This window comes from Acomys russatus, chromosome 27, assembly GCF_903995435.1.
Source record: "Acomys russatus chromosome 27, mAcoRus1.1, whole genome shotgun sequence".
Lineage (NCBI taxonomy): Eukaryota > Metazoa > Chordata > Mammalia > Rodentia > Muridae > Acomys > Acomys russatus.
This window is the reverse complement of record NC_067163.1, coordinates 9896317-9919966: the sequence shown is the minus strand read 5'-3', so window position 1 is coordinate 9919966 and position 23650 is coordinate 9896317. Positions and strand designations below refer to the sequence as shown.

The 23650-nt window shown below is 43.2% G+C and overlaps 1 protein-coding gene across 1 annotated transcript in view; it reads left to right on the top strand.

The window, feature by feature from the left end:
* Positions 1-23650, top strand: part of Csmd1 (CUB and Sushi multiple domains 1) — a 1555368-nt gene that overhangs the window by 1489893 nt on the left and 41825 nt on the right. The window contains exons 50-52 of the mRNA XM_051170014.1: positions 967-1152; positions 9906-10100; positions 18357-18530. Coding sequence (XP_051025971.1) covers positions 967-1152; positions 9906-10100; positions 18357-18530 — 555 coding nt within the window. The remainder of the gene's footprint in view (positions 1-966; positions 1153-9905; positions 10101-18356; positions 18531-23650) is intronic.

The following is a 23650-nucleotide window of genomic DNA, read 5'->3' as shown; positions in this document are numbered from 1 at the left end:
TTTAATCTTTCCAGGTAATTCAGAAGATATTGGCTCTCATGCAAATAGATGCACAAGTGACCTTAGGCAATCTGTTTACTTACCTTTGTACCAGTCTCCTTTGTATTCATATAATAAGATTCCCAAGGCTGAATTAATTATAAGAAAAGAGGTATATCTGACCCATAGGGGCACAGTGCCATCACCAGTAGGGTTCTCTACACCCCAGGAAACATCATGGCAGAAGCTTTTTTGAAAGAATTTGATCAGATGCTGAGTCAAGAAGCCAGTGAACTTAGAGAGGCCTGAACTGCTCTTTCAACAGCTTCATTAGCTCATGAATACAAACTTGGGACCCAGAAAAATGCAAGTGCTCTCAGAACTTCCAGAGGAGCCCCAGCTCTTAAAGATAGCCACCACACCTTATTTCCACAATGGAGACCACATTCTCAACACAGGAGCAGATGAAGGGCATGTCAGGCAAAGCACAGCATCTTTTCAAAGGACCTCCTGTGTGTTGAAGGAAAGGAGTTAGGAAAGGTGGAGGTGAAAGGGAGGTGGGTGAGTGTGTACTCATGGCTAATTCCTTGCATCTTGGCATGCATAGCCATTGTTGGGATGGTAAGGAAGTGGTATGCCATGCCCTTCATCCTCCTGCCCAAAGGCACCTGAGCAGCATGTGTGATTCTAACTGGAACATACAACAAAACAATCATGCTGTGACTAGCCTGACCCTGATTGAGAGTTATCATCTAATACTCCATATCCCTTTGATACAGTGTTTTCAGTGAATCACTTTCTACCATTTTTAATAAGTTTTTAGTTGTTTCTCAGGAATATTTTGCATCCTTAAAATTCTGAAAATGTGTGTGCTTTTGACAAACCTGGAGAACATAGTTAACAAATTTGTCTCTGAGATGAAAAATAAAGACAATATTTAAAGAAACCCAGTATGAATGAGCAAGGTTTGCTTCCTTGTCTTTTCAGCTGTGTCCTGTGGAATTCCAGAGGCTCCAGGAAATGGCTCATTCACAGGCAATGAGTTCACCTTAGACAGTAAAGTGACATATGAATGTAACGAAGGATTCAAGCTGGATGCCAGTCAGCAAGCCACTGCTGTGTGCCAAGAGGACGGCCTGTGGAGCAACAGAGGAAAGCCACCCATGTGCAAACGTAAGTGTTCATGTCGGGCTTGGTGTCATGGGAGACTTCCCTGGGACTTGCATTAGCTGGGGGCAGGGATGAGTTTAGCCTCCAGAATGCAGGCAGACTCTTACCAGTATTGTGAGGACCTGGTCTCCTTTGTCCTAACAACACAAACAACTTCCATTGAGACAACTGCAACCACGTAAAATGAGCTGTGTAATCCTGGATGTGAGCCCAGTAAATCCAAATTAATTCCATCGCAATCTACAATGTGGTAACTCACCTCACCCAACCTTATTTTGGCTGCCATTCTCATTGTGGGCAGACATTCTTGTGACTGAATTTAGTAATAGCACTCATCATAAGTGTGAAAACATGAGGCACTGTGGGTTCTTCTCTCCATTTCTCACATGATATTTGAGCTCATTGAAATTAGAGGCATTGATTAATTTGTGTATTTAAAATGGACTTTTCATACATACCATTGGCTACCAGTGAAAGCACCAACTTCTTTTGTAAAGTGTAGTCCAACTTCTAGGAAGCTATCTTCAGTGTACAGTAATACTTTTACAGGAGTCAATCATGAGGTAGCAAAGGAAAGGGGGAAATGATGTAGTTCTATTTAATTAAAATAATAAATATGGGGCCAGAAAATGGATATGAGGGTGACTGTAGCTGAGACTTCTAGGAGCAGGGGTCATGGAGACTGAAGAGGCCACCCTCTAAACAGGACTCCTGGTGAAGGGAGGGGAAAACCAACCCACTCACAAGAACTTCAATCCAAATTTTACTCTGCCTACAAGATATGCAGGCATAAAGATGGAACAGAGATAGAGGGAATGTCCAACCAATGCCTGGCTCAACCTGAGACACACCAAATGGAAGAAGGACAACCCCTGACACTATTAATGATACTCTGCTATACTTGCAGATGGGAGCCTAGTACAGTGGTCCCCTGAGAGCCTCCAACTGCCAGTGAATTGAAATAGATGCTGAGATTCACAACCAAACATTTGGCAATTTGTAGGGAGTATTGTGGGAAAGTGGGAGGAAGGATAGAAGGACATGGAGGTAACTGGAGCTCTACAAGAATACCAACAGAGCCAGCTAACCAGGGCCCGGAGGGGCTTGCCGAGGCTGAATTACCAACCAAGGACCATGTGTAGACTGGACTTAGGCCCCCTACACAGATCTAGCCGGCGGCCAGCTCATGCTTCATGTGGGTGCCCTAGCAGGGCTGTCTCTGATATGGATTCTGTTGCCTTCTTTTCGATCACTTCCCCTCGCGGGGCTCCCTCACCAGGCCACAGGGGAAGAGGACATGTTCAGTCCTGATGGGACTTGATGGGCTCGGGTGGGTTGGTGAGGAGGGGCTCCCCTTCTCTGAGGAGCAGAAGAAGGGGCATGTGCAAGAGGGTGGGAGAGGAACTGGGAGGAGTGGAGAGGAGGGGCTATAATCAGGTTGTAAAGTGAATAAATAATTTTTTCTCTAAGGGCTGTGTTTCCTTCACTTAATTTTAGCTGAAGAAATCAGGCAGAATAAGCACAAGCCTTTATCCCTTGGTCAGAAAAATGTTGGTAATAATTGTGTACCTATGTGTATGTGTGTGTGATATACACATATATAATAATATACATATACACTCAGATATATTTCTTTTATTATTATTAATATAGTCTTGTTACATCTCAATGGTTATCCCATCCCTTGTATCCTCCCATTCTTTCCTCCCTCCCATTTTCCCCTTATTCCCCTCCCCTATGACTGCTCCTGACGGGGATTACCTCCCCCTATATATGCTCATAGGGTATCAAGTCTCTTCCTGGTAACCTGCTGTCCTTCCTCTGAGTGCCACCAGGTCCCCCGCCCCCCCCCACCCCCCACCCCCCCTGTCCAGGGGACATGGTCAAATGTGAGGCACCAGAGTACGTGAGAAAGTCATATCCCACATTTCTAAAGCTAATTTTATTGTATCTAAGCAGGGCTGAAGTGCTTTTTATCTTTGCTTAACAATTGTATGATGTAGATTAATAGATGAAATATCAGGTGATAAACACTCCTGCCAGATGTGGTAGAAAAAACTTTTAATCCCAGTACATGGGAAATAGAGGCATATGGATCTCTGTGAGTTAAAGGCCAGCCTTGGCTATATAGTGATATCCTGTTTCAAGACAGAAGTAAGTACAGGCCAGAGAGTTTGCCCACAGGTTAAGAACACTGGTTGCTCTTCCAGAGGAACAAGCTTCAGTTCCCAGCACCCACATGGCAGCTCACTACCATCCATAAAGTTCCAGGGGATCCAATACCTCCTCTGATGTCTTCAAGCACTGCACATGTATTGTCAGCATATATAGGCAAATATATCCCCACTTACACACACTGAAATGACACCTAAAGATAATGAATCAGTCTTTTTAAAAAGCTATTGATACTTACAGTGTGTACCCCCAGGATTGCTTCTTACCTTCCTTTCCTCCTTTACTGTAAACAATCAAAATCCCAGGAAAACCTGGAACCCTCCTAGACACAAAGAGTGCTCCAAGTTACTTTGCGACAGAGAACTTGGCTGCCTCCACACTGAGGTGGAGTCATCGGCAGGAGACAGAAATGTACCAGGAGACCAGACTGGAACAAGCCCTCTGGGTACTGGTCCGCACCTGCCACAGAGGTCATGGGCTTGTCTGCCACTTTTAAACAGGAGACAGAAGTTTAAGAGGATGAGTCACAACCTGACAGCAGCAATACATCCGTGACAACAACCTACCCGACCCTCACTCCCAGTTAACTATTTCCACCAGCCATGCACCACTGTGCTCGAAGGACGAGGAGAACCTAGGCCTCTGGGACCTTGGGGCTTCTCTGGGAACAAGAAGCTCTTGAGGAAACTCATTAGAGTCATTTGTAGCACCAATAGCCTGTGTCCTGGGAACTGAGCAGAAGGATGGCTCTGTCATCGTTACCCAAACTACAGGCTATTTTAGATTCAGTTATTGGTGTTTGCTCAAGTGCTGCCATTGGGTAGTAGCAGCAAAACTAATGTTTTTAAAACAGGCATTTATTTAATGCCTGTCTGGACAGCTAGTCCCAGGAATTATGTCCAGGCCATTTATACTTGAATCTGTTATAAAATCCACTGACAGTGAGTAAAACGCAGAGCATAGTTTCAAAGGTTGCCCATGTCTCTCATCCACAAAGCTTGGTTTCTTGCGTACCACCCACTGGCATCTCTCCACCCCATTTCTCCACTCCCCAGTCAACACTGAACATCTGAAGGACTGGCCTCCCAACTCCTCAGATCCGGTCTGAATGCAACCAAGCTTGAGAAAACAACAACAAAGCCCAGCTTCCACTCTCCAGGGCCAGCCTGAAATTGCATATCAGACACACATGGGTGAAAAAGTCCACGTGCAAGGTCTCATAATAAAAATAAAAATACTATAAAAGACACAGAGAAGGTATCTTCCCCCTAAATCCCACTCCTGTAGAAATGCTCTCACGGAGAATTACCTAGATGAAGCACAGATTTTTAAAAAGGGCAGTCATAACTTCAATATTTCATTATTTGCTGAGCTAATAGTCTTGTTCTTTGGGCTTCTGTAGCTCCAGAACTCAGCCCATTTCCTTCACGCCCATCAGTGTACACTGCTGGCAGTCCGCAAGGACTCCCTGTAAGCTGGGAATGTGAAGGACAGGGATGATTAAATTATTTCACTCCAAAGGTATCTAATCATAATTTTACAAATCTAATTAAATGTGCTCCAACTAAATGCAGTAATAAGAAGTACTTACCCACGTGAGTGTGGTGCAGGGAGAGTCTGTTAAAGGAAAATAAAAAGACGATTATATTCCACACTCTGGATGATTAGACAAGCAGTGAAGATTCGTGATGAGGGGCCTGTAACTACCAGTGGGGATACTTTATAGTCATGGTAACAGCCTCATCACAGCATCAATGCCTCCGAGGAAGGAACATCTGGCCTTGCTGATTTGCCCCTGGCTCAGAGAGTCAACAAGAAACCAGAATCTCTCTCCACAAAATTGACGCCCAGGGGATGGAGACATAGCTCAGAAATTAAGAACGCACACTGCTTTTTCAGAAGACCCATGTTCAGTTCCTACCACCTATGTTCTTTGGCTCGTAAACACAGAACCTGACCTGACTCTCTCTCTCTCTCTCTCTCTCTCTCTCTCTCTCTCTCTCTCTCTCTCTCTCTCTCTCTCTCTCTCTCTCTCTCTCTCTCTCTCTCACACACACACACACACACACATAAGTAAATAAATGACAAAACTTTTTTAAAAAATGGAAGCTAACATTTCCCAAGTAAAAAAACAAGTATCTTCCTTGTCTCCATGAGATTCAGAAGTTGGGGAAAATGTGTCAGTTTTAGAGAAACTACTCATTATTTGTAATTTCAACTCTTTTAATTTGAGAGGTAGAATTAGGTTTTGGTGCAAAAATGGTGTCAACCATGTTAGCAGTGAGCTGCATACACCAAATCAAGTCCATTGGGATGGACTACTGCAAGTGCTCTGTTAGCTGAAAGGGAAAAATGATCCTATGGTGGTGTTTTTATTTCTGTGATAGAAGAAAGCCTATGTTTCTGCAAAATTACAAATGGAAGGAAAGTCAGGTTTGCAGGTTACGTGGAACACTCTACCAAGTTGCAACATATTTAATAATCATATACTCAACTATGAAAATTTAGTCAGTTGTGAAAAATATGTGCTGAATAAATTCATGATAGCATGGACTTGTTTTCCTGTATCCCTAGATATAACAAATATTTGCATCTTCCTTCAAAGACTCTGTTCTTTATTTGATATTTGTCAGTTGTGGTGTTTATATCCTCCATGATGAACTTATGAAGATGCTGCCTACTGTATATTTTTAGTCATTAGTGGAATGAATTTTGCTCTTTGTGTTGACAAGAAAATTAGAAATCAGAGAGACTCAATGGGAGATATGATGACGGAGGGAATTATCGCCTGGATTGACTGAGCCTGGGCTTCCCTGTTTGACTGAGAAATGTAAATAATATAATGATGATGGTGGTGAGAATGGTGGTAGTTGTGGTGACAATGTGACTGTGATGGTGATGATCATGGTGTTGATGGTGGTGATGATGGTGACTGATGGTGATGATGGTGACTGTGATAGTGATGATCATGGTGTTGATGGGAATGATAATGGTGATTCTAATAGTGATGGTCATGTTGATGGCAGTGATGATGGTGACTGATGGTGATGATCATGGTGTTGATGGTGGTGATGATGGTGACTGATGGTGATGATCATGGTGGTGATAATGGTGACTGATGGTGATGATGGTGACTGTGATGGTGATGATCATGGTGTTTATGGGAATGATGGTGATGACTGTGATGGTGATGATCATGGTGGTGGTGATGGTGACTGATGGTGATGATGGTGACTGTGATAGTGATGATCATGGTGTTGATGGGAATGATGGTGATGACTGTGATGGTGATGATCATGGTGGTGGTGATGGTGACTGATGGTGATGATGGTGACTAGGATAATGATGATCATGGTGTTGGTGGAGAGGATGATGGTGACCATCCTTTCTCATCTCAGTGAGCATCATCTTAGATTATAATCTCAAAGTCAATCATAAACACAATAGGACTCTGGTTAGAAGCACTGACCAACACATCTGAGCAGCAGCTGTTTTCTGAAGTATCCATCTGGAGCTTCAGATGACTAGAGAGTGTGCACAGCTGCTGGAAGAACCTGTTCTAAATCATGTCAAGCAGGATACAGGCACAAATATTGGAAACCATAGCACCTGTCTCCTTCATGAGCCTCTAGGAGTGGCTAGAGATTGTAAGCCTCCAGTGACACTCAGGTAACCTGAGAATCAAGCCACTCCCTCAAGCCTCAAGGCTGTCAGTTGATGAGCATTCTTTCTTTCAGAATGTTCTCACTCTTTTGTTCTATCTCTTCACCTGAGCTCCATGAATTTCATTATCCTACAAGTTTCTCAGTTTTCCTTACTCTATTACTCTGATTGGTCCAATATCAGGAATGAAAGTGTTAATAAAATCCTCAATTCTATGTGTTATTTACTGTCACAACTCAGAGCACACTTATGTGTTTTCTGCCACACACTTCTTGATCTTTTCACCTTAACTCTCTTAAGATTCTCCTGTGGTCTGAGAGGCTGGCTAGAGAGGGGTGACCATATGCACTCCCACAGTGACAGGTGGCTGAAAGCTTTATGAGCAGTTACTCAGAACCAGAAAATGTGTCCCTTAAGATACACATTACTGAGTATCAGGTTTATAAGCAAGGATGTCTTTTAGGGAGTGGTTTCCAATTCCTTACTTAAATTATTTTTATTTTGCATATTTATGGCATGTAACATAGCCCTGGGGTTCACATAGACAGAAGAGCTCTACTCATCATCTCACATAGTAACCCATGTGTGTGAAAACATCTACTCCAGGCAGGGTGCAGACATAGCTCTAGGCAAACTCACAGAGGCTGCCTCATTCACCATTATACCCAGGGATTTCTCTTCCCACCATCCAGGTTGTGTTACTCAGCATTTCACCACCCAAAGTATGTCATGGATTACTCAGATACAGCTGTGAGCAATGCACACATCAGCTTTGAGAAATAAAAAGCCACAGTAGGAACCAGTTTCTGAAAACATGAGCTTTCTTTAGCACACAAAAGACAAGATGGATTTTGCTGGTCATGCCCACCTTGGTCTTCAGGCTTCCTCTTGGGAGACTCTTCTCAATCAGGTGTGACCCCTGTGTTGTCAGGATCATGGTCCACTTCACCCCCATAGTGCTAGTGTTTCTTGAAACTCTTCAAGACAGGGGCTAATAACACAACTTCCTATAGTATGCCATACCATTTTTTCTTTATTTATCACTGAGAGTCATTATTGACAACTTCCAGGCAGTATTTATAGAATGACTATTGTATACACAGGGTGCTGTTCACGACTATCTGTGGTTTCACAGGGAAGAGCCTCTGTGATAGAAAAACTATCATATCTTCAGTTTTCACATATGTGGTTTGATTGGTGACTTTGCCATCCTGTTTTCCGGGCAAGTTTCTTGTCAAACTGTTCAGATACATACATGCACACTCAGGCAACTGTACGTAAATGTGATGTGAACTTGACTTAGCTGTAAAACTATGAAAACTCATAGTGGTTACAGTGAAAATAAGCTTGTCACCAATCAGAGGGTGAAAGACACAAACAAACAAAGCAGAAGACAATTTAAAAAGCAAACCAAATACTGTTTACACAAAGAGGCAAAGCAACTGAGAATGTTTGGGATCAGTGCTGAGGATGGAGGTAGGTGGAGGAAAACTTCCTTTCCACTCTGAGCCAACGCTGAATCCTCTGGAGAAGCAGAGGTTGTGAAAGAGAGACCAGATGGTTAGAATTGTTCCACTGAGTTCTGGAAGCACACACTGGCAAAAGGGGAAGCCTTTTGTCACATTTCAGCTGAAGTCAGGTTTCCTAGGGCTGAAGGCTTTTTAAACATGTCTTTCTTGCCTAAAAAGCTAAACACATCCTAGCCACAGAAAGACTTAATTTCAACTATTAAGCAAATCACTTGTACATCCATGGTCATATAGCATAGCCGCTGCATCCAAAAATATCCAAGAGGCATAAACTTAGGAATTGCTCTTAAATTGCCAAAACTGCCTTCATATTTTTTAGCCTCATTGCTTTTACTTTTAAATTAAACATTCATTCTCTATAGTTCATTTGAAGACAGAACTGGAAGTTGCCATAGGAAAAAGTGAGATTGTCACACTTCACACAGCAGATTCAATTATAATGGATATTGATACAATCTAAAAGCAACATGAATTCATTATTGTCACTCTAGGCAAGCTATGATGTCTTCAGCCATTGTTTTTGGGCTCAAGGCTGACCAACCTTGGCCCTTCAGTTGTGTGCATAACCAGCTGTGTGATGGTAACAGATGTCAACTAAGGGATTTCTGTCCTTAGCACTATGGTTCTTGCCTCTGACTTGTAAAAATCATTGAAAATCATATCACACTTTTCTATACAATCTTATATTCACATAGTCTCCAAATAATGCATATATTTCAGTCTATCTGTAAGTTCTCTGGCTTCTACTATCCTGAGCAGCACCCAAGTACTGATACTGCAATTTCCCCCATGACTATTCACTCAAGAGTTCTTCTCTCTTTGGCCTTGGAGCCTGGGAAGTCCATTCTTTAAGTTATGATAATAATCATTTTTTTCTACAAAGGTAATGCAGTGTGCCTAAATATTTTTGTGTGCTAATAAACCTAGTAATATGTAGCTATAGTGTGTGTGTGTGTATGCATTTACATGTGTATGTTTGTGCATGGATATTCACATGTACATACATGTGAATGTGCACATGTGTTTTCCACATGTGTGTATGTATGTATAAGCACACATGTGTGAGGGCATATATGTGCTCCTGTACTGATGTGTGAATGATTGCATGTGTGTGCATGTATGTGTTGCACAGAGAAGGAGTGATTTCCTACTATTGTATCTCAGTCTGAGTACAAGACCCTCTTCTTGTTTGTAACAGGACAGTGGCTCCAAGCCTGGGATTGGGATGCAGCAGGACTGGATATGTGGGAAACATTAAAGTCCTGAAACAAGAGCTGAGGGCATCTAGGTCACATACCACAATGAGTTTCACATACCATCAGTCGCTAGAAGCAGTTATGGTTAGCGCCTTCAGGAAGCCATACTGACCCTGCGGTGTTTCTCTCACAGCGGTGCCCTGCCCCAGGATCGAAGGCCAGCTGTCAGAGCATGTGCTCTGGAGGCTGGTTTCGGGGTCACTGAATGAATATGGAGCTCAAGTCCTCCTCAGCTGCAGCCCCGGCTACTTCTTGCAGGGTCAGAGGCTCTTGCAGTGCCAAGCCAATGGGACCTGGAACACAGAGGAAGACAGACCCAGATGCAAAGGTGAGTGATGGTGGGCCCTCCCACAAAGCGAGTGCAGAACTCCAAGACACAGCATCAGTGTGTCCACCTATGAAGACACCACCATAGTCCTACTGACTAAAGCAGATCCCCTGTGTTAACATGACAAGCTCAAACAGGTGCTGCAGGATCAAATACCCAGCACTGCATTTTCTTTATTAGTGACAGTGTTTTATAAACTTCAGAATATTAGAATTGTCAAATACTTCACACTTGTGGTTGGAGACAAATAAAAGCACATGTTTGAAGAGGCAACTATTCTTTTGCATGAATGCATGACAAACTTCTCATTAGGATCTTGGGAAATAGTATTTATGCTGAAGATCTCTCTCTCTCTCTCTCTCCCACAATGGCTGTCTTGAAAAGGGAGATTATTATGCTCTCAGGTACATGATGAACAGCTAAATATGAATTAATAGGAAAGTAAGACAAAGCTGACATTGTTCGGAGCCCTTTTTGATTTGCACATCTCTGATATCCAATCTCTACTGATTGTTCACAGGAAATTATCAAACATTGAAACAAGCAGTTGGACTGTGTGAGCTTTATGTAACACACAACTTAGGAAAAATAGAAGTAGAACAAAGAGGAGAAAAACACAAGAATGTGTGGTTAGCTGCTTTACATAATAACTTTAATTCAACTTTTAATACAGCACATGCTAATTCTTTGTGTAATACAAACTCTTCCCAGAAACCCTGAGGTAAGCACAGACGGATAGGAGTATAAGCCCTAAATGCCTGACTTCCCTGAGACACCCTTCCCAAAGCTGCTTTCTGGTGGCTCTGATGACCACTTCATTTAGGTGACCAATGCCTGGCCAGGAGCCCTCTGCTAATTTCCCCTGCTATAATCCTACCATACTCTTTCACACTCAAGCCACTCACCCATGTCCCCTGACTCCTTGTAGCCACTTTGTGGTTTGGGGACCCAGAATTAGGGCTGACAAGAAAAGATGAAGATACCACAGAGGTTCTGACATTGCAGACATTAGCCTCCTTGAAGGGTTCATGAGAAGGCTCCTGTAGATGCAACAGGCCTCATATACTCTCCTGCACTTGATTTCAAGGATGCCTTCTGTGTCCCTGTCTACCTGTGTGGGGAACTTGATAGGCAGGGTCACCTTGATGTCACTGCCTAAAACTGCCTTTCCAGAATACCTCACACCTACATGTGAATCTTTTCAAACTTGGAGCTCTATTGATTTTTTTAAATTTTTATTTAATTTTTATTTATTTTATTTTATTTTATTGGTTTTTCAAGACAGGGTTTCTCTGTGTAGCCTTGGCTATCCTGGACTTGCTTTGTAGACTAAGATGGCCTCAAACTCACAGCGATCCGCCTGCCTCTGCCTCTCAAGTGGTGAGATTAAAGGCATGTACCACAACCACCAGGCTTGAACCAAACCAAGAGGTATTAAGGTACCCTTTACCAAGGAAGACCGTGGAATCAGGTCCCGGTGTCCTGCTGCTGTGCTTATCCTGAGGTTCTGGAAAGCAATTGTCCCAACACATACACACTGCCTTGCTCTTCAACTCTAACTGACCCATGGCGGAAGCAACACATTAACTGTAGCCACTTCCTACCAGACATATACACCATGTACACTGGTGACTGCTTGCTGCCACATGTGACTGGGCGTGAGTCCTCCGCCATGTGCTGCAATGTTCTTTTGCACGCTACCACAGATGCATGGCATTTTCTAAAATCAGTACCATCCACCTGAAATTGTGGTTTGCTTTGGTTTTACTACTCATGCCTGGATTTCAGGTTGTCAGTCTTGGCCAGGACAACCCCTTTGTTATGTCTCCATCTGATCTCTCCCACATCTTGCAACCTTTGCTTTATTTTAAAGACAGGATGTTAACCCAGACATTATTCAGGGATCCAAAGTGCCATGGAAGAGTGTTTTGTAGATGGAAGTCATGTGTGAGAAAGACAAAGCAATGTCCAGGAAGAGAAAGTTCACAGAGAACTGTGTCCTTACTCTTGTGACTCAACTGAGAGTATTTGAGAAGGCAAATGCTACTATTGTCTAAGTCAATCTTCTGTTGTCGTGAGGGAGTACCACGATCAAAGTGACTTATGAAAGAAGTTTAATCAGGCTGACGGGATCAGCGGGCTTCTGCGCATGACTGTGGAGCAAAGGCATGGTGCTGCTTCAGCAGTTGAGAGCTCACATTCTCGTTGGCAAACAGGAGGCAAAGGGCTAACTGGAAACTGCATGTGCTTTTGAAACTTCAAAGCCCACCCTACTGACACACCTCCTCCAAGTAGGCCACACCTCCTAATCCCTTCCAAACAGTTTCACCAACTGGGCACCAAGTATTTACATATATGAGCCTATGGAGGTCATTCTGGTTCAAACTACCACAGTGATTACCAATTTATTTCTATCTATGCATTTTGGGAAGTTTTTTGCATTGACGAAAGGGTTTGGAAATTTTTAGAATCTCCTTTTTGGAAACAAAGATGCATGAGAGCAGACGCTCCTGACTTATTGTGATGAGTTACAGAGCCATATAGCACTCCAGACCTTGTTTTCTGTTGCCCAGGCCTCAATGTGTAGTCTCGGGTAATGGGATCCTCTCTCACTTTCCTTTACCCTCTCCAGCTTCCTGGTTTCCATCTCTCAGAACCACGTGGCCTCTTTAAGGGCTCGCCTGACTTGTATTAGCCTCATCTTGTCAATCATCTTGTCAATCCTACCCGTACAGCCAAGAATGAACTGACTTGTAACCGGAAGAAGCACTCTGTCTAAATAAAGCGCTGGGCATTATACCGGCTCTGTGGCCAGAGAATGAAACTTGAAGATTTCCTGAATTTTTTCTTTTTGCATATTATAAATTGACAATTCTAATTATTTGAAAATGTTTAAGCAATTTTAATGGAAACTGAGAAGACATAAATGCATATTAATTTATATAAAATAATACCAAGTCCCATCCATGCTAATATAAATAGCATCATTTTATAATATTAACTTATATGAAATAATAGCAAGTCCCTTCCATACTAATATAAAGAGCACACTTTTGTAAACAATGAGATTTTGTTTTCAGGCAGAACAATAGCTTGTGAGATGGCTGTCCTTTTACAATCTACATGTGACATGGCTGCATGGGTGTGGCTGGGTCTTCCAAGCTGGCTTGGAACTTCACTAATTATGCTGTTTTAATGGAAATATAAACACCTTGGGCAGTTGGGAGTCTAGCAGCTGAGTAAAAGGAACTCTGAGGGCTCTGACAGGATGCTGGGAACTCCTAGAGGCTAAGGATGTATTTTGGAAAAGCTGTCTATGATGAACACACTGGTCCAAGGTCCAGGGAATTTGTTTCAGATGCAGGAAAAAAATGAACATACTCATTTAATCTCTGTCTCAAGTTCCCCTTCCACTTTGTCCTTGTGTCCTCGTGGGTCTTCATGTCACTAGCTGTCCTCATCAGCCAGCTTTCGTTCTGTATCTAACATCACTTCTCTTTATAACAAATTGGAGGATTAAGTGTGATAAACATCTCCTCTTTCAAAACAAACAGGGTAAATAGGCTGCTGAGAAGGACTAAAGAACTCAGATCTCATCCCTCTAATAGTGAAGGGAAAGAAAAAAGAATTAGGACCTTACAACATTCATTTTCTGGAATCTTCAGAAATCAATGAATGCACCAGTTCATTTATTTCTTACGAAGTTGCAGTTCATTGTAACTTAAATTCTCTTTATTTCTCCTTGTCCTTATTTTTACCCACATACACTCAGAAAAAAAAAATACTAGATCAATACAAATAATAATATACTTTTCTTTGAAATGAGTGTATGAAAATCCACTTAATTTCTTAATTAAAAATATTGAGAATGGTACATTTTCCTGAGCCCAGTTTGCTAGCCTGTGGCTGCATCCCTATAGAAGAAATAGTTGCTTTCCATATGGTGCTGGCACAGAATCAACAGCGTCTCCAAATATGTTGTCATGGAAACTATTGGTTTAGCAATGGAACTGTAATGTTTGAGGTTTTAGTTACCTGTGGCTTATTTCAGAGTGGCCAGCCCACTATTTCCTGTTACATGTCTGCTTGAGAGCCAGGATGATAAGATTTCCTCCTCTGCTGGTCATTTAATCCAGAAGGAAAAACAGATCCTTGGCCACCCCCAAAAATATCCACAGCACCCTGAAAATAGCTCAGATCTCTAGATTCTTGGGTGGGTGGGGCGGGGGAATCACATTCTCACTCCATGTGGTTCTAAGTTCTCAGAGTGCCTGTGTGTCCACAGCACAGGAGGGACTCTTCCCATTGGATCCTGCAGGAGCAGACAAAACACCACACAAGAGGGAATCCAGCATTGTTTTTCTCACACTTATTATTGCTGATATTTAAATATAAGTAACATGTTCATTGTGGAGATCCATGAGTCAGAGACCTTTACATTTTAATATATATAATATATATGTACATATGTACATATATATTACACACATACATACACACACAAGATGCCAAACTAGACCTTTAAAAGTGTATTCAGAGAACATAGCCCATATTTTAGACTACCCCTGTTTCCTCACTTCTAATCCAGAATTTTCTGAGAGCAGATCTTCACCAGGCTGAGGTACAGGACAGCTGCTGTGGGATCCTGTTGCTAACACAAGGCATGTGCAGACTGATGGTTAAACTCAATGGCAGAGACCCATCCACAATAGTCAGCACAGGCAGTCCATCCTCCTGATTGAGTAGCATCTTTGCTCCATCTGTTATTAGAGTGGGCATTCTTTCATGCACTTGAACTTGGGAGACTCATTAGCTCTAATGTCTGCTCATTGGTGCATGGGCAGCCGATTGCATCATGAGTGTCCTCATGCTGGGTGAGACCTTTAGACTTACACCCACTGATAGACCCTGGACCTCACATCATCACCCAGGCGATGATGTGTGTTATAGTGCATTGCTCTTCACAGTTCATGGTCACTGTGAGCTGCATGTGGTCATGGAACCATTAGTGACTATAGCAGTCGAGAGCGTCAGCATTGGAACTTGCTTATAAGAATCTGTGCTGTTGATGGGAATGCTGGCCTCCTGGTATGAGAAAACACCTACCAGCAGGTTACTGTTTCAAAGTAGATTTCCCTGTGAATTCCAGTGAAGAAGAAAAGGAAGCTTGCCTGTGAGGGGTGGCTTGTCACCCACCACTATTGTAGAGAGATAGCGTTCACAGAGAGCCCTTGCAGGGTGTCTTCTGGGTGCCTTTGACTTTGCACCTTTGCTGTGCAAAGACACCCCCATGGCTTCTGAGAGTGCTGTGGATTGTGAGTGTGGACATGTGTTCAGTGGGAAGGAGAAAGCATAGCTAATGAATCCATTTTTGGAGGCTAAGAGGGAGAATAGCATAGAGGTGGACTTTCTTCTTGTTTTGAGACAAGGTTATTTTTAGCTGTGATGGGCTCTTCCAATTAGGCTTTTCCAAGTTGCTCTACCACCCTCACTAATGAGCAGAGGTTTGCAGCCAAAGGAAACCCTAGGCTTAGAGCCCCATTATACAGCTGCCCAGAAGCCCAATTGTTGCTCCATTAGTTCCTTGTAATCTAATGAACCTCATTAGAGGATAGACTTTAAATAGTCTCTTCACCTGGATGTGTGAACCAACGCTGGGAGGACAGAATCTGATGCACTCCTTCTCCCTGCTCTACCGCTAAAGGTATATGGAGCTCCCAGATAGGAAACTCGTCCTGCCTTGTCATTGAACACATTTGTGATAAGCACAGAAGTTTTAACATGAATTGCTAAATATCACAGTTCAAGGTAGGGTTCACACTGTGTTTGGGAAAAGGCTTAGAGAAAAGTTCACGGCAAATTATAAAAACCTAAATCCCTCTTGAATCCGTTGACATTTGGTACGGTACATTCTAGCAAATTATTGAAAGCTTACACTTGCTGCTGTGAAGGTTTAGCTTAGCGGATTCAGACACCAAGAAATGTAGAGGCTCTCTCAGCAAGATTTCTCAGGAGGTGGACTCCCAGTTTCTGCCAAGTGACCCACATAGATGATATGTAGCTTACAAGCCTTCCCATTTCCTTGAAATTGAGTGGGAGTTACACGTTGGGTTCAGAGAAGCTGAGTTAAGGGGGTTTATTTCAATGGTGCATTCATACAGTTTTTCTTCCTGTGACTTTATGCTACATTTTTTATCACTGTGACACGCACCCAAGAAAATGGTCTTTCAGCAATCTTATTTTATTTTATAATTTGAGATGAGATCTCACACAGTAGTCCAAGCTTTCTGAGACTTCATGGCAGTCCTCTAGTCCTCTAGCCTTGGCTTCCCAAACAGTGGATGGGATTATAGACCAGAGTGACACTGCCTAGAAGAGGAAAGCAATTTAGAAAAAGGGTGATTTCTATTGGGTCAAAATTGCAGAGGTTCCCATGGGTCTGCAGCTTGGGCATTTGTATTACTTTGTTTCTGGATTTGATGAGACTTACTTAGTAAGAGAGAAGGACAAAGTTGCTTATCCGGAAAGCAGAAAGAGACAAAAGGGTCATGAATAAGATGTGCCTTTCAAAGTACCCCCTCTCCGACCAGGCCTCACTTTCCATAGTGTCCACAACCTTACAACAGTTCGTTGTGACTTTTAATCCCTTAATTGGATTCATTTCATCATGAGGTCAAAGTCCTCATGGTCCACTCACATGTCAAACATTGGATCCACGGCCTAGGGTCGAGGTCACCAATGTGTTGGCCTTCTAGGGTCAAGGCTGTGTGGTTTACCTGTGAGCTGTTCCTACAGACTTGTTTGAATACTTAGTCCTCAGCTGGTGGAAGCTGTTTGAGGGTTTGTGTAGCCTTTAGGAGGCAGAGTTTATGGGAGGAAGTGGATCATTGGTAGAGTCAAGCCTTGAAGGCTCACTGCTCTTTCTGCTTCTTTGTGGACTGGGAAGAGGTGAGCAAGATGCCTCTGGGTCCAGACACACTCATGGCAGGAGTTTCTACTGCTCTAAATAACACCATGCCTTTCCCACCATGAAATCACAAGCTAAAATACATCTCTTTCCTTTAAGTCGCTTCTGTAAGGTTTTAATGTCACAGCAATGAGAAAAATCACTATGATGATGTTTGCCTTGATATTCATACTGTTGACTCAGCTTCTTACGTAGTCTTCAGCATAGATTCTCACTGTTCTCAGCCCCATCAGACACGAGTGACTGCTAGGAGGCTGAGCAAAGGACTTAGTTCATGATGGTGTTTCCTTTCCATCTCTTATCAGTTTACTATGGATGAGAACTCTGTCTTTTTGCCACTTCCTGGCACAGCATTAAGTACTGTGCATGTCACGAGTTACTAGGTGATCCAAACACTTCTCCTTAGGTAGCTTTTCTAAGACTTCCATTCTCATTTAAACACTTGTGAGCCACTATTGGTCAAGTTGTCCTAGAAGGTCCGGGTACTTTCCTTCTTTCCATGAGCTTTAGAAGGTTCTATCCTCAAGTGTTTATGCATCTAAGGTAGAAACATGTGAGTATCGTTAGTGTTTCTACTGTGGGTGACCATTAATTTATCTCCCCAAACGGACCAACTTGGGGGTCACAGCAGCTATGCCCATCATATCTGGGACAGCAAGAATACCCTTAGGACTTTCAGCTATCCTGTCTCTGCCCACACAGAATCAATTTGTGTGTATGCTTACCAATTACCCAGAAGGTTCAGGTGGATCCTGTACAGTCAGCCATTTCACGGTACTCATCACTGAAACACATCCTACAAGTAACTGGAAGGACACTGATCTTGGAACTGTGGTTAAAACCAAAAGCACTGGGTTTAAGCTGCCCCCTTCCCCTCCCATGCTGTGTTTGGCCTGGTGGCCTTTTGAGAAGATACTACTCATGTTCCTGGCAGGTACATGAGAGTGTCCCCACAATCGTATTCTTAGGATGGCTATGGAAAGAAAAGTGGACAGTCAATTTGTTATGGCTCACTATGCTGCATACTGAGTGGATTTTGAAGAAAGGATTATCAGTCTGTGAGAATGAAAAAGCAGTGGGTCACTGCAGGGACCTCAGGGGCCTTGGAATATGCTAGAACTTCTGAGGTTTTGTGTTAAGAATAATAAAGAAAGAAAATCTAGCTGAGACAGCTGACACATCAAGCCCCAGCGGACCAGACCTCCCTGCCATATGCTCTTTAGGAAAACCAACAGTCAGGGTTTCTGCTTTAAGCTCAGACCTAGACTAATATAGTTTTTCTCTTCCAGTCATCTCCTGTGGAAGCCTGTCCTTTCCCCCAAATGGTAACAAGATAGGGACCCTCACTGTGTACGGAGCCACCGCCATCTTCACCTGCAATACCGGTTATACACTTGTGGGCTCCCATGTCCGGGAGTGTTTGGCCAATGGTCTCTGGAGTGGATCTGAAACAAGGTGTCTGGGTAAGCTACTCGTAAGTTACCATGTGGTGTAATTCAAATAAACCTTGAGACTGGATCGAAGTGTAAGAAGTGTAGGCTTCTGGCTGTTAAGGCTCTGATGAGCTTGGTGAATCTGTCCATGGTCACAGCTGCCTGCCCCTTTCTAAATCTCAGAATGTCTGAGGTCTAAGAAATGAACGGTGGACATATTGTATGTTCTGTAGCATATAATCTGTCTTGTAGAGGTCCTGGAGACATGGGTCCATGGCTAATAGTGCTAACTGCTCTTGCAGAGGACCCAGGTTCCAGTCCCGGAGCTTATTATGGGTGGCTCACAACCACCTGTAACTCCTCCTCTGTGGCATTTCCTCTTACTGCTGATTCACTTATGTCCGTATAGGCACACACAAACACACATATACATCTAATTAAAAATAAAAATAAAATCTCTACACTAAAAGGACTGTGACTATATGACACTCAAAAACCTTCACAAACAGAAATAGGAATTTCCAAAGAGTTGAATACATTTTATGCTTTTAGTGGTTTAAAATTCCATCAGGAAATTGAGGTGTTGGTCATTTAAAGGTAGGAAGTACTGCAAGATGTTTAAAGTGGTTTGTGTCTGTAATTGTGGCTTTGTTTTTCTAATGTTATTCTTAGATAATTTTAAAGGGAGGGAGGAGGATGCTTCTGCTGGAATTGTCTGCATAAATGTGCACAAAGCTTTGATATGCCAATGTCTCAAAGTAGCTCCAACTGATCTCTTTATCAGCACTGAAATATCACAGACATCTGTAGCATTTTACCATCCCCCTACCTGCCTCCAGTATCCCAGCTCCTTCCATCACCCTTTTCCATTACCATTTCCATTAGAGTACTCCAGTACTCTACCCCTTTCCATGATGTTATCCCTCCAGTACCCCATCTCTGTTACCCCACCTTTCTCCAGGACTCTGCCTCCCTCCATTTCCCCAACTCTATAGTATTCCACCTACGTCATTATCTTATCTCCTTCCAACACCCTACCCTTCCAGTACCCTACCTCCCTCCATTACATCATCCCTCCATTATCCCATCCTTCCATCACCCCATCCCTCCCTTACCCCACCTATGTCTGCCATCCCATCTTTCTCTATCCCTTCATATCCCTTCATCATCAACATACCATCTCCCTCCACCATCCTATCTCTACCACCTCACCTCTCTTCCTTATCTCTCTCCCTCTATCACTTCATTTCTCCAGTACCCTCGCTACCTCCATCATCCTGCATCACCTTTCAGCATCCCTCCATCACCTCACCCTTGTAGTACCCCACCCCTCTCTATTATTCCACCTTTTGCAATGCCCTCCTTTTCTACCACCTCACCTTTCTCTAGCATCTTCCTTCACTCTAGCCCATCCTATCCCTAGTCTTTGAGAGTCTTCTCTGTAGGTAAGTATCCAAGTTAGCCTATGTGGGAAGCTTGAGAAGTTTAAGTGATTTAGTTTCTAAAACTGATAAGGCCTAGAGTCATCTTATGTCCCATTAGTCCCAAATTAGCCTCTACTTATTCTGTGATCCCTGTGCTCCAAACTTAAGGGTTGAAGCCAACAGGTTGAGACACATGATCTGTTGCTGATCCTTCATTGACACAATCGTGCTCTTGATAGAATGCAGTCCATCTTGGAACCCTTTGGACCCTGAAGTTACTATTGCTGTACTAGAACACCATGATCACGGCTTGGGGAAGGGAGGGTCCATCTCAGCTCATAGTCCCACATCATAGTCCATCATGGAGGGAGGGCAGGGCAAGAGCCTGAAAGTAGGAGCAGCTGGTAGAGACAGCAAGGAGGAATGCTGTTTCCTGGTTTGCTCCTTGTGGATTCCTTAGTCTGTTTCCTTAATAAATTTGGGACCACAGGCCCAAGAGTGGCACTCCCACCCATACTGGCCTGAATCTCCCACATTAATCTCTTATTAAGAAAACACATTAAACACTTGCTTTCATGTAAATATCCTGAAACATAATGGATAATCCCCTTTCCCAAATGATTCTAGCTGTGGCAATGTGACATAGCTAGGACAGCCATCATCTTGATTTTAGTCTATAAAGAGTATTTATAGACACTGAGGATGGACACGCCCCTATAGTAATGGATCTGGTGACTTTGGTTTGTGAAGAATGTCTGGGAAACATGTTAGCATTATTTGGCCAACAGAAGTATTAGAAATAAAGAATAGATAATTTTAGATATCTGAAATTCAATGGTTGTGATTAGCTTTTCTTGCCTTTGCCAGCCATGGATGGATAGGTAGAGGTACCAGGAAAAGCTGTGTTGGCAAAAATAAAACTAATTAAATTCATGTGCTGGAGATGGGATGATGGTTTGTCCCCTGCAGATGAGCCCAAGGTGAAAGCATGCACATGTGTGTCGTGGCACAGTCGCACATAAGCTCCAAGAGCACAAGTGGAGGACCCCACTCCTGCATCGTGACTGGGGGCTCTAGGAAGACCCCACTCCTGCACGGTGACTGGGGTCTCTAGGATGCTCTAAATTATTGAGGACATGCTCTGTGTCCCCTTGTATAAGTTTCAGCCATAAATATCTATGTCTTTAAGCCATGAGAAGATAGACCCCCATATCTCGCCTGCCAGGTGCCTTGTAAGCCATCAGGAAGGTCTTATGATCACAGTGTTCTCTTAATTATTTCCTTGTAGTTATCTTCTTTGTACTAGTTCTCCTTGAATCCCACAGCAAGCACAGGAGTTAGAAGGAGGTGGTATGTCTATAATCTGGGGCCCCTGTTGTAAAAGTCTTCATTAATCTCTTGATAACAAACCTATTGCATGTGGATTTTCCTAGCAGAGAATGACCTGTCAACTCTCCCACTGGGTTACCTTTTTAATCCTTGCTGTCAAAGATGCCTCTGATAAGGAATCCTATGTTTAAAAAAAAAAAAAAAAAAAAAAAAAAAAAAAAAAAAAGACCATAACTTCCCAGCACAATGGATGCTGCTTGAAATAGATTTGCATTTGCTGAGCCATAATGACTACAAGAATGCAAATCCTCTTGTGAATATAACGTGGTGACATTCACAAAGCCTGAGATAGCTTGGTCTCATCATTCAGCATTTTATTTCAGACTACTTCATAGATTGAAGGGGATAAAACTGGAACGTGTTCTTCAAATACCTTGTAGATTTTGAGAGATCTATATAAAACTGTTTAATGAAACCACTGAGAAAGATCCTGGTGAGATTACAGGAAATGTGATTCTATTAGAAGACAGGAATTGCTCCTCTCCTCCGGGAAGTTGTCTGCTCTGCCGTCCTTCTGTGAAGTGTGCATCGTGTCTTAGGGAGGGTGACCAATTTAGAATCATCTCACACAAATCCTCAGATTTTGTCCAGGCATTCTTCTTGAAGATTAACAAAAGTGTACTTTGTGGCAGAGGAATTGGGCCCTGGGTTGAGGTTGCCACTGGAGGCATCAGGTGTAGCCTTAGTTTGTTGAGCTGTTGACCTCAGCAGGACTTCGTGTTCTCAGGGTCCACTGCCTTTGTGTGGTGCAGAAAACCTGCTCAGCATCACCCTTGCAAATTGCACTTAGAAGTAAGACAGACTCACGAGTCAGAGTTCTACAGTGTTCTTTTAGCACAGACAGCTACACAGATTTAAAATAAAGTTGGTGAGTGTTTAATGCCAACGCTAGCTTCCATGCCTTTCACAGATCAGATCCACTTGGCATTTTATGACTGCTTGTTAACACTTAAGGAGGGTCTACAAAATGGGCTCTGGTGTTTGCTGTCCATGTAAGCCTAGCTTAGCTCAAAGGCACTCATCCACACAGATCGCATCCCCCACCGTGCAGCTTGCCTTTCTGACTCTCCTAAGAGACGGGATATTTTTAATACACAGTGTTTCGTTGTCAGCACAAAATCTGATAATCATGGGGCAAATACTAAGGTCAGACATTTGGTTTGTAGATTTTCTAAAAATGGTTACAATTTAATCCTCGCAGGAATGTCGAATATTTACAATGACAGAAACTGGCAGAGTGGAAGGTGAGCTTAAGACAGCAGGGTCTCAGGGGAGAGAGGTGTACACAGCAGGGTACTTATGTTGCCTCATAGAGTAGAGCAGAGCACAGCATTTCATCCTGGACCTCCTTGAAAGGCATTCCTTCCTCCGCCCAAGCTGCCAGTTCTGCCCTTCACTACAGGTTTCCGTGCAGTCAGCACAATGTTGTTTAATTTAAATTTCCAACTCATCATACTCCTTTCCAAAACCCCAGCAATATATGTTCATCTGTCCCTGCCGTGCTGATCCTTCTGGGAACCTGATTCCAGGTTCTCTTCAGATAGCAAAATCAAAAGCAAAAAGATAAGGTCCCTTATATAAAGTGTGTAGTGTTTTGCATGTGGCACATGCCCTCTTGTACCCTATAGTTTGTTTCTGTGTGGCTTAGGATAATCAGCCTTCCAATGTGTCCCCAGCACACAAGGCCTGCACTCTATGAGCCCTTTGTGCATGCGTGTGTGTGTGTGTGTGTGTGTGTGTGTGTGTGTGTGTGTGTGCGCGCGCGCGCGCGTGCCCATCTGTAGTCAGCCTCTGGGGTTGTATCTGAGTCTGGTCGTATCTGATTCTTTATTTCATTCCTAGCCCAAGAGCGTTACCTGGGTGACATAAAGCATCCCTTGGTATAACGGTTTAAATGACAATGTCCACCACAGACTCAGATATTTGAATACTTGATCTCCAGTTGGTGACGGTCAGGGGAGGCTTAGAACATGTGGCCTTGTTGGAGGATGCCTGTCACTGGAGGCCGGCTCTGGGAGTTTAAAGACTCTCAGTTTGCCCAGTGAGCTCCCTTTGCTTCCTGTTTTTAGTTTAAGCTGTGAGCTTCAGATGCTCCTCGGGCTATACCTGTGCCCACTGCCACATTTCCCTGACATGACGGACTCATATCCCTCCAAAACCATAAGCCCAAATAGACCCTTTGCTCTGTAAGCTGCCTTTGTCATGGTGTCATACCACACCCATATACTGTAATAAGTTGCAACTATGCCAGGTTATACCGGATCACTCACAGGCAGCATAGAAGACAGTATAGTGGTGCAGAGAGGACAAGGATGGAACAGTCATACCTTAGAACGG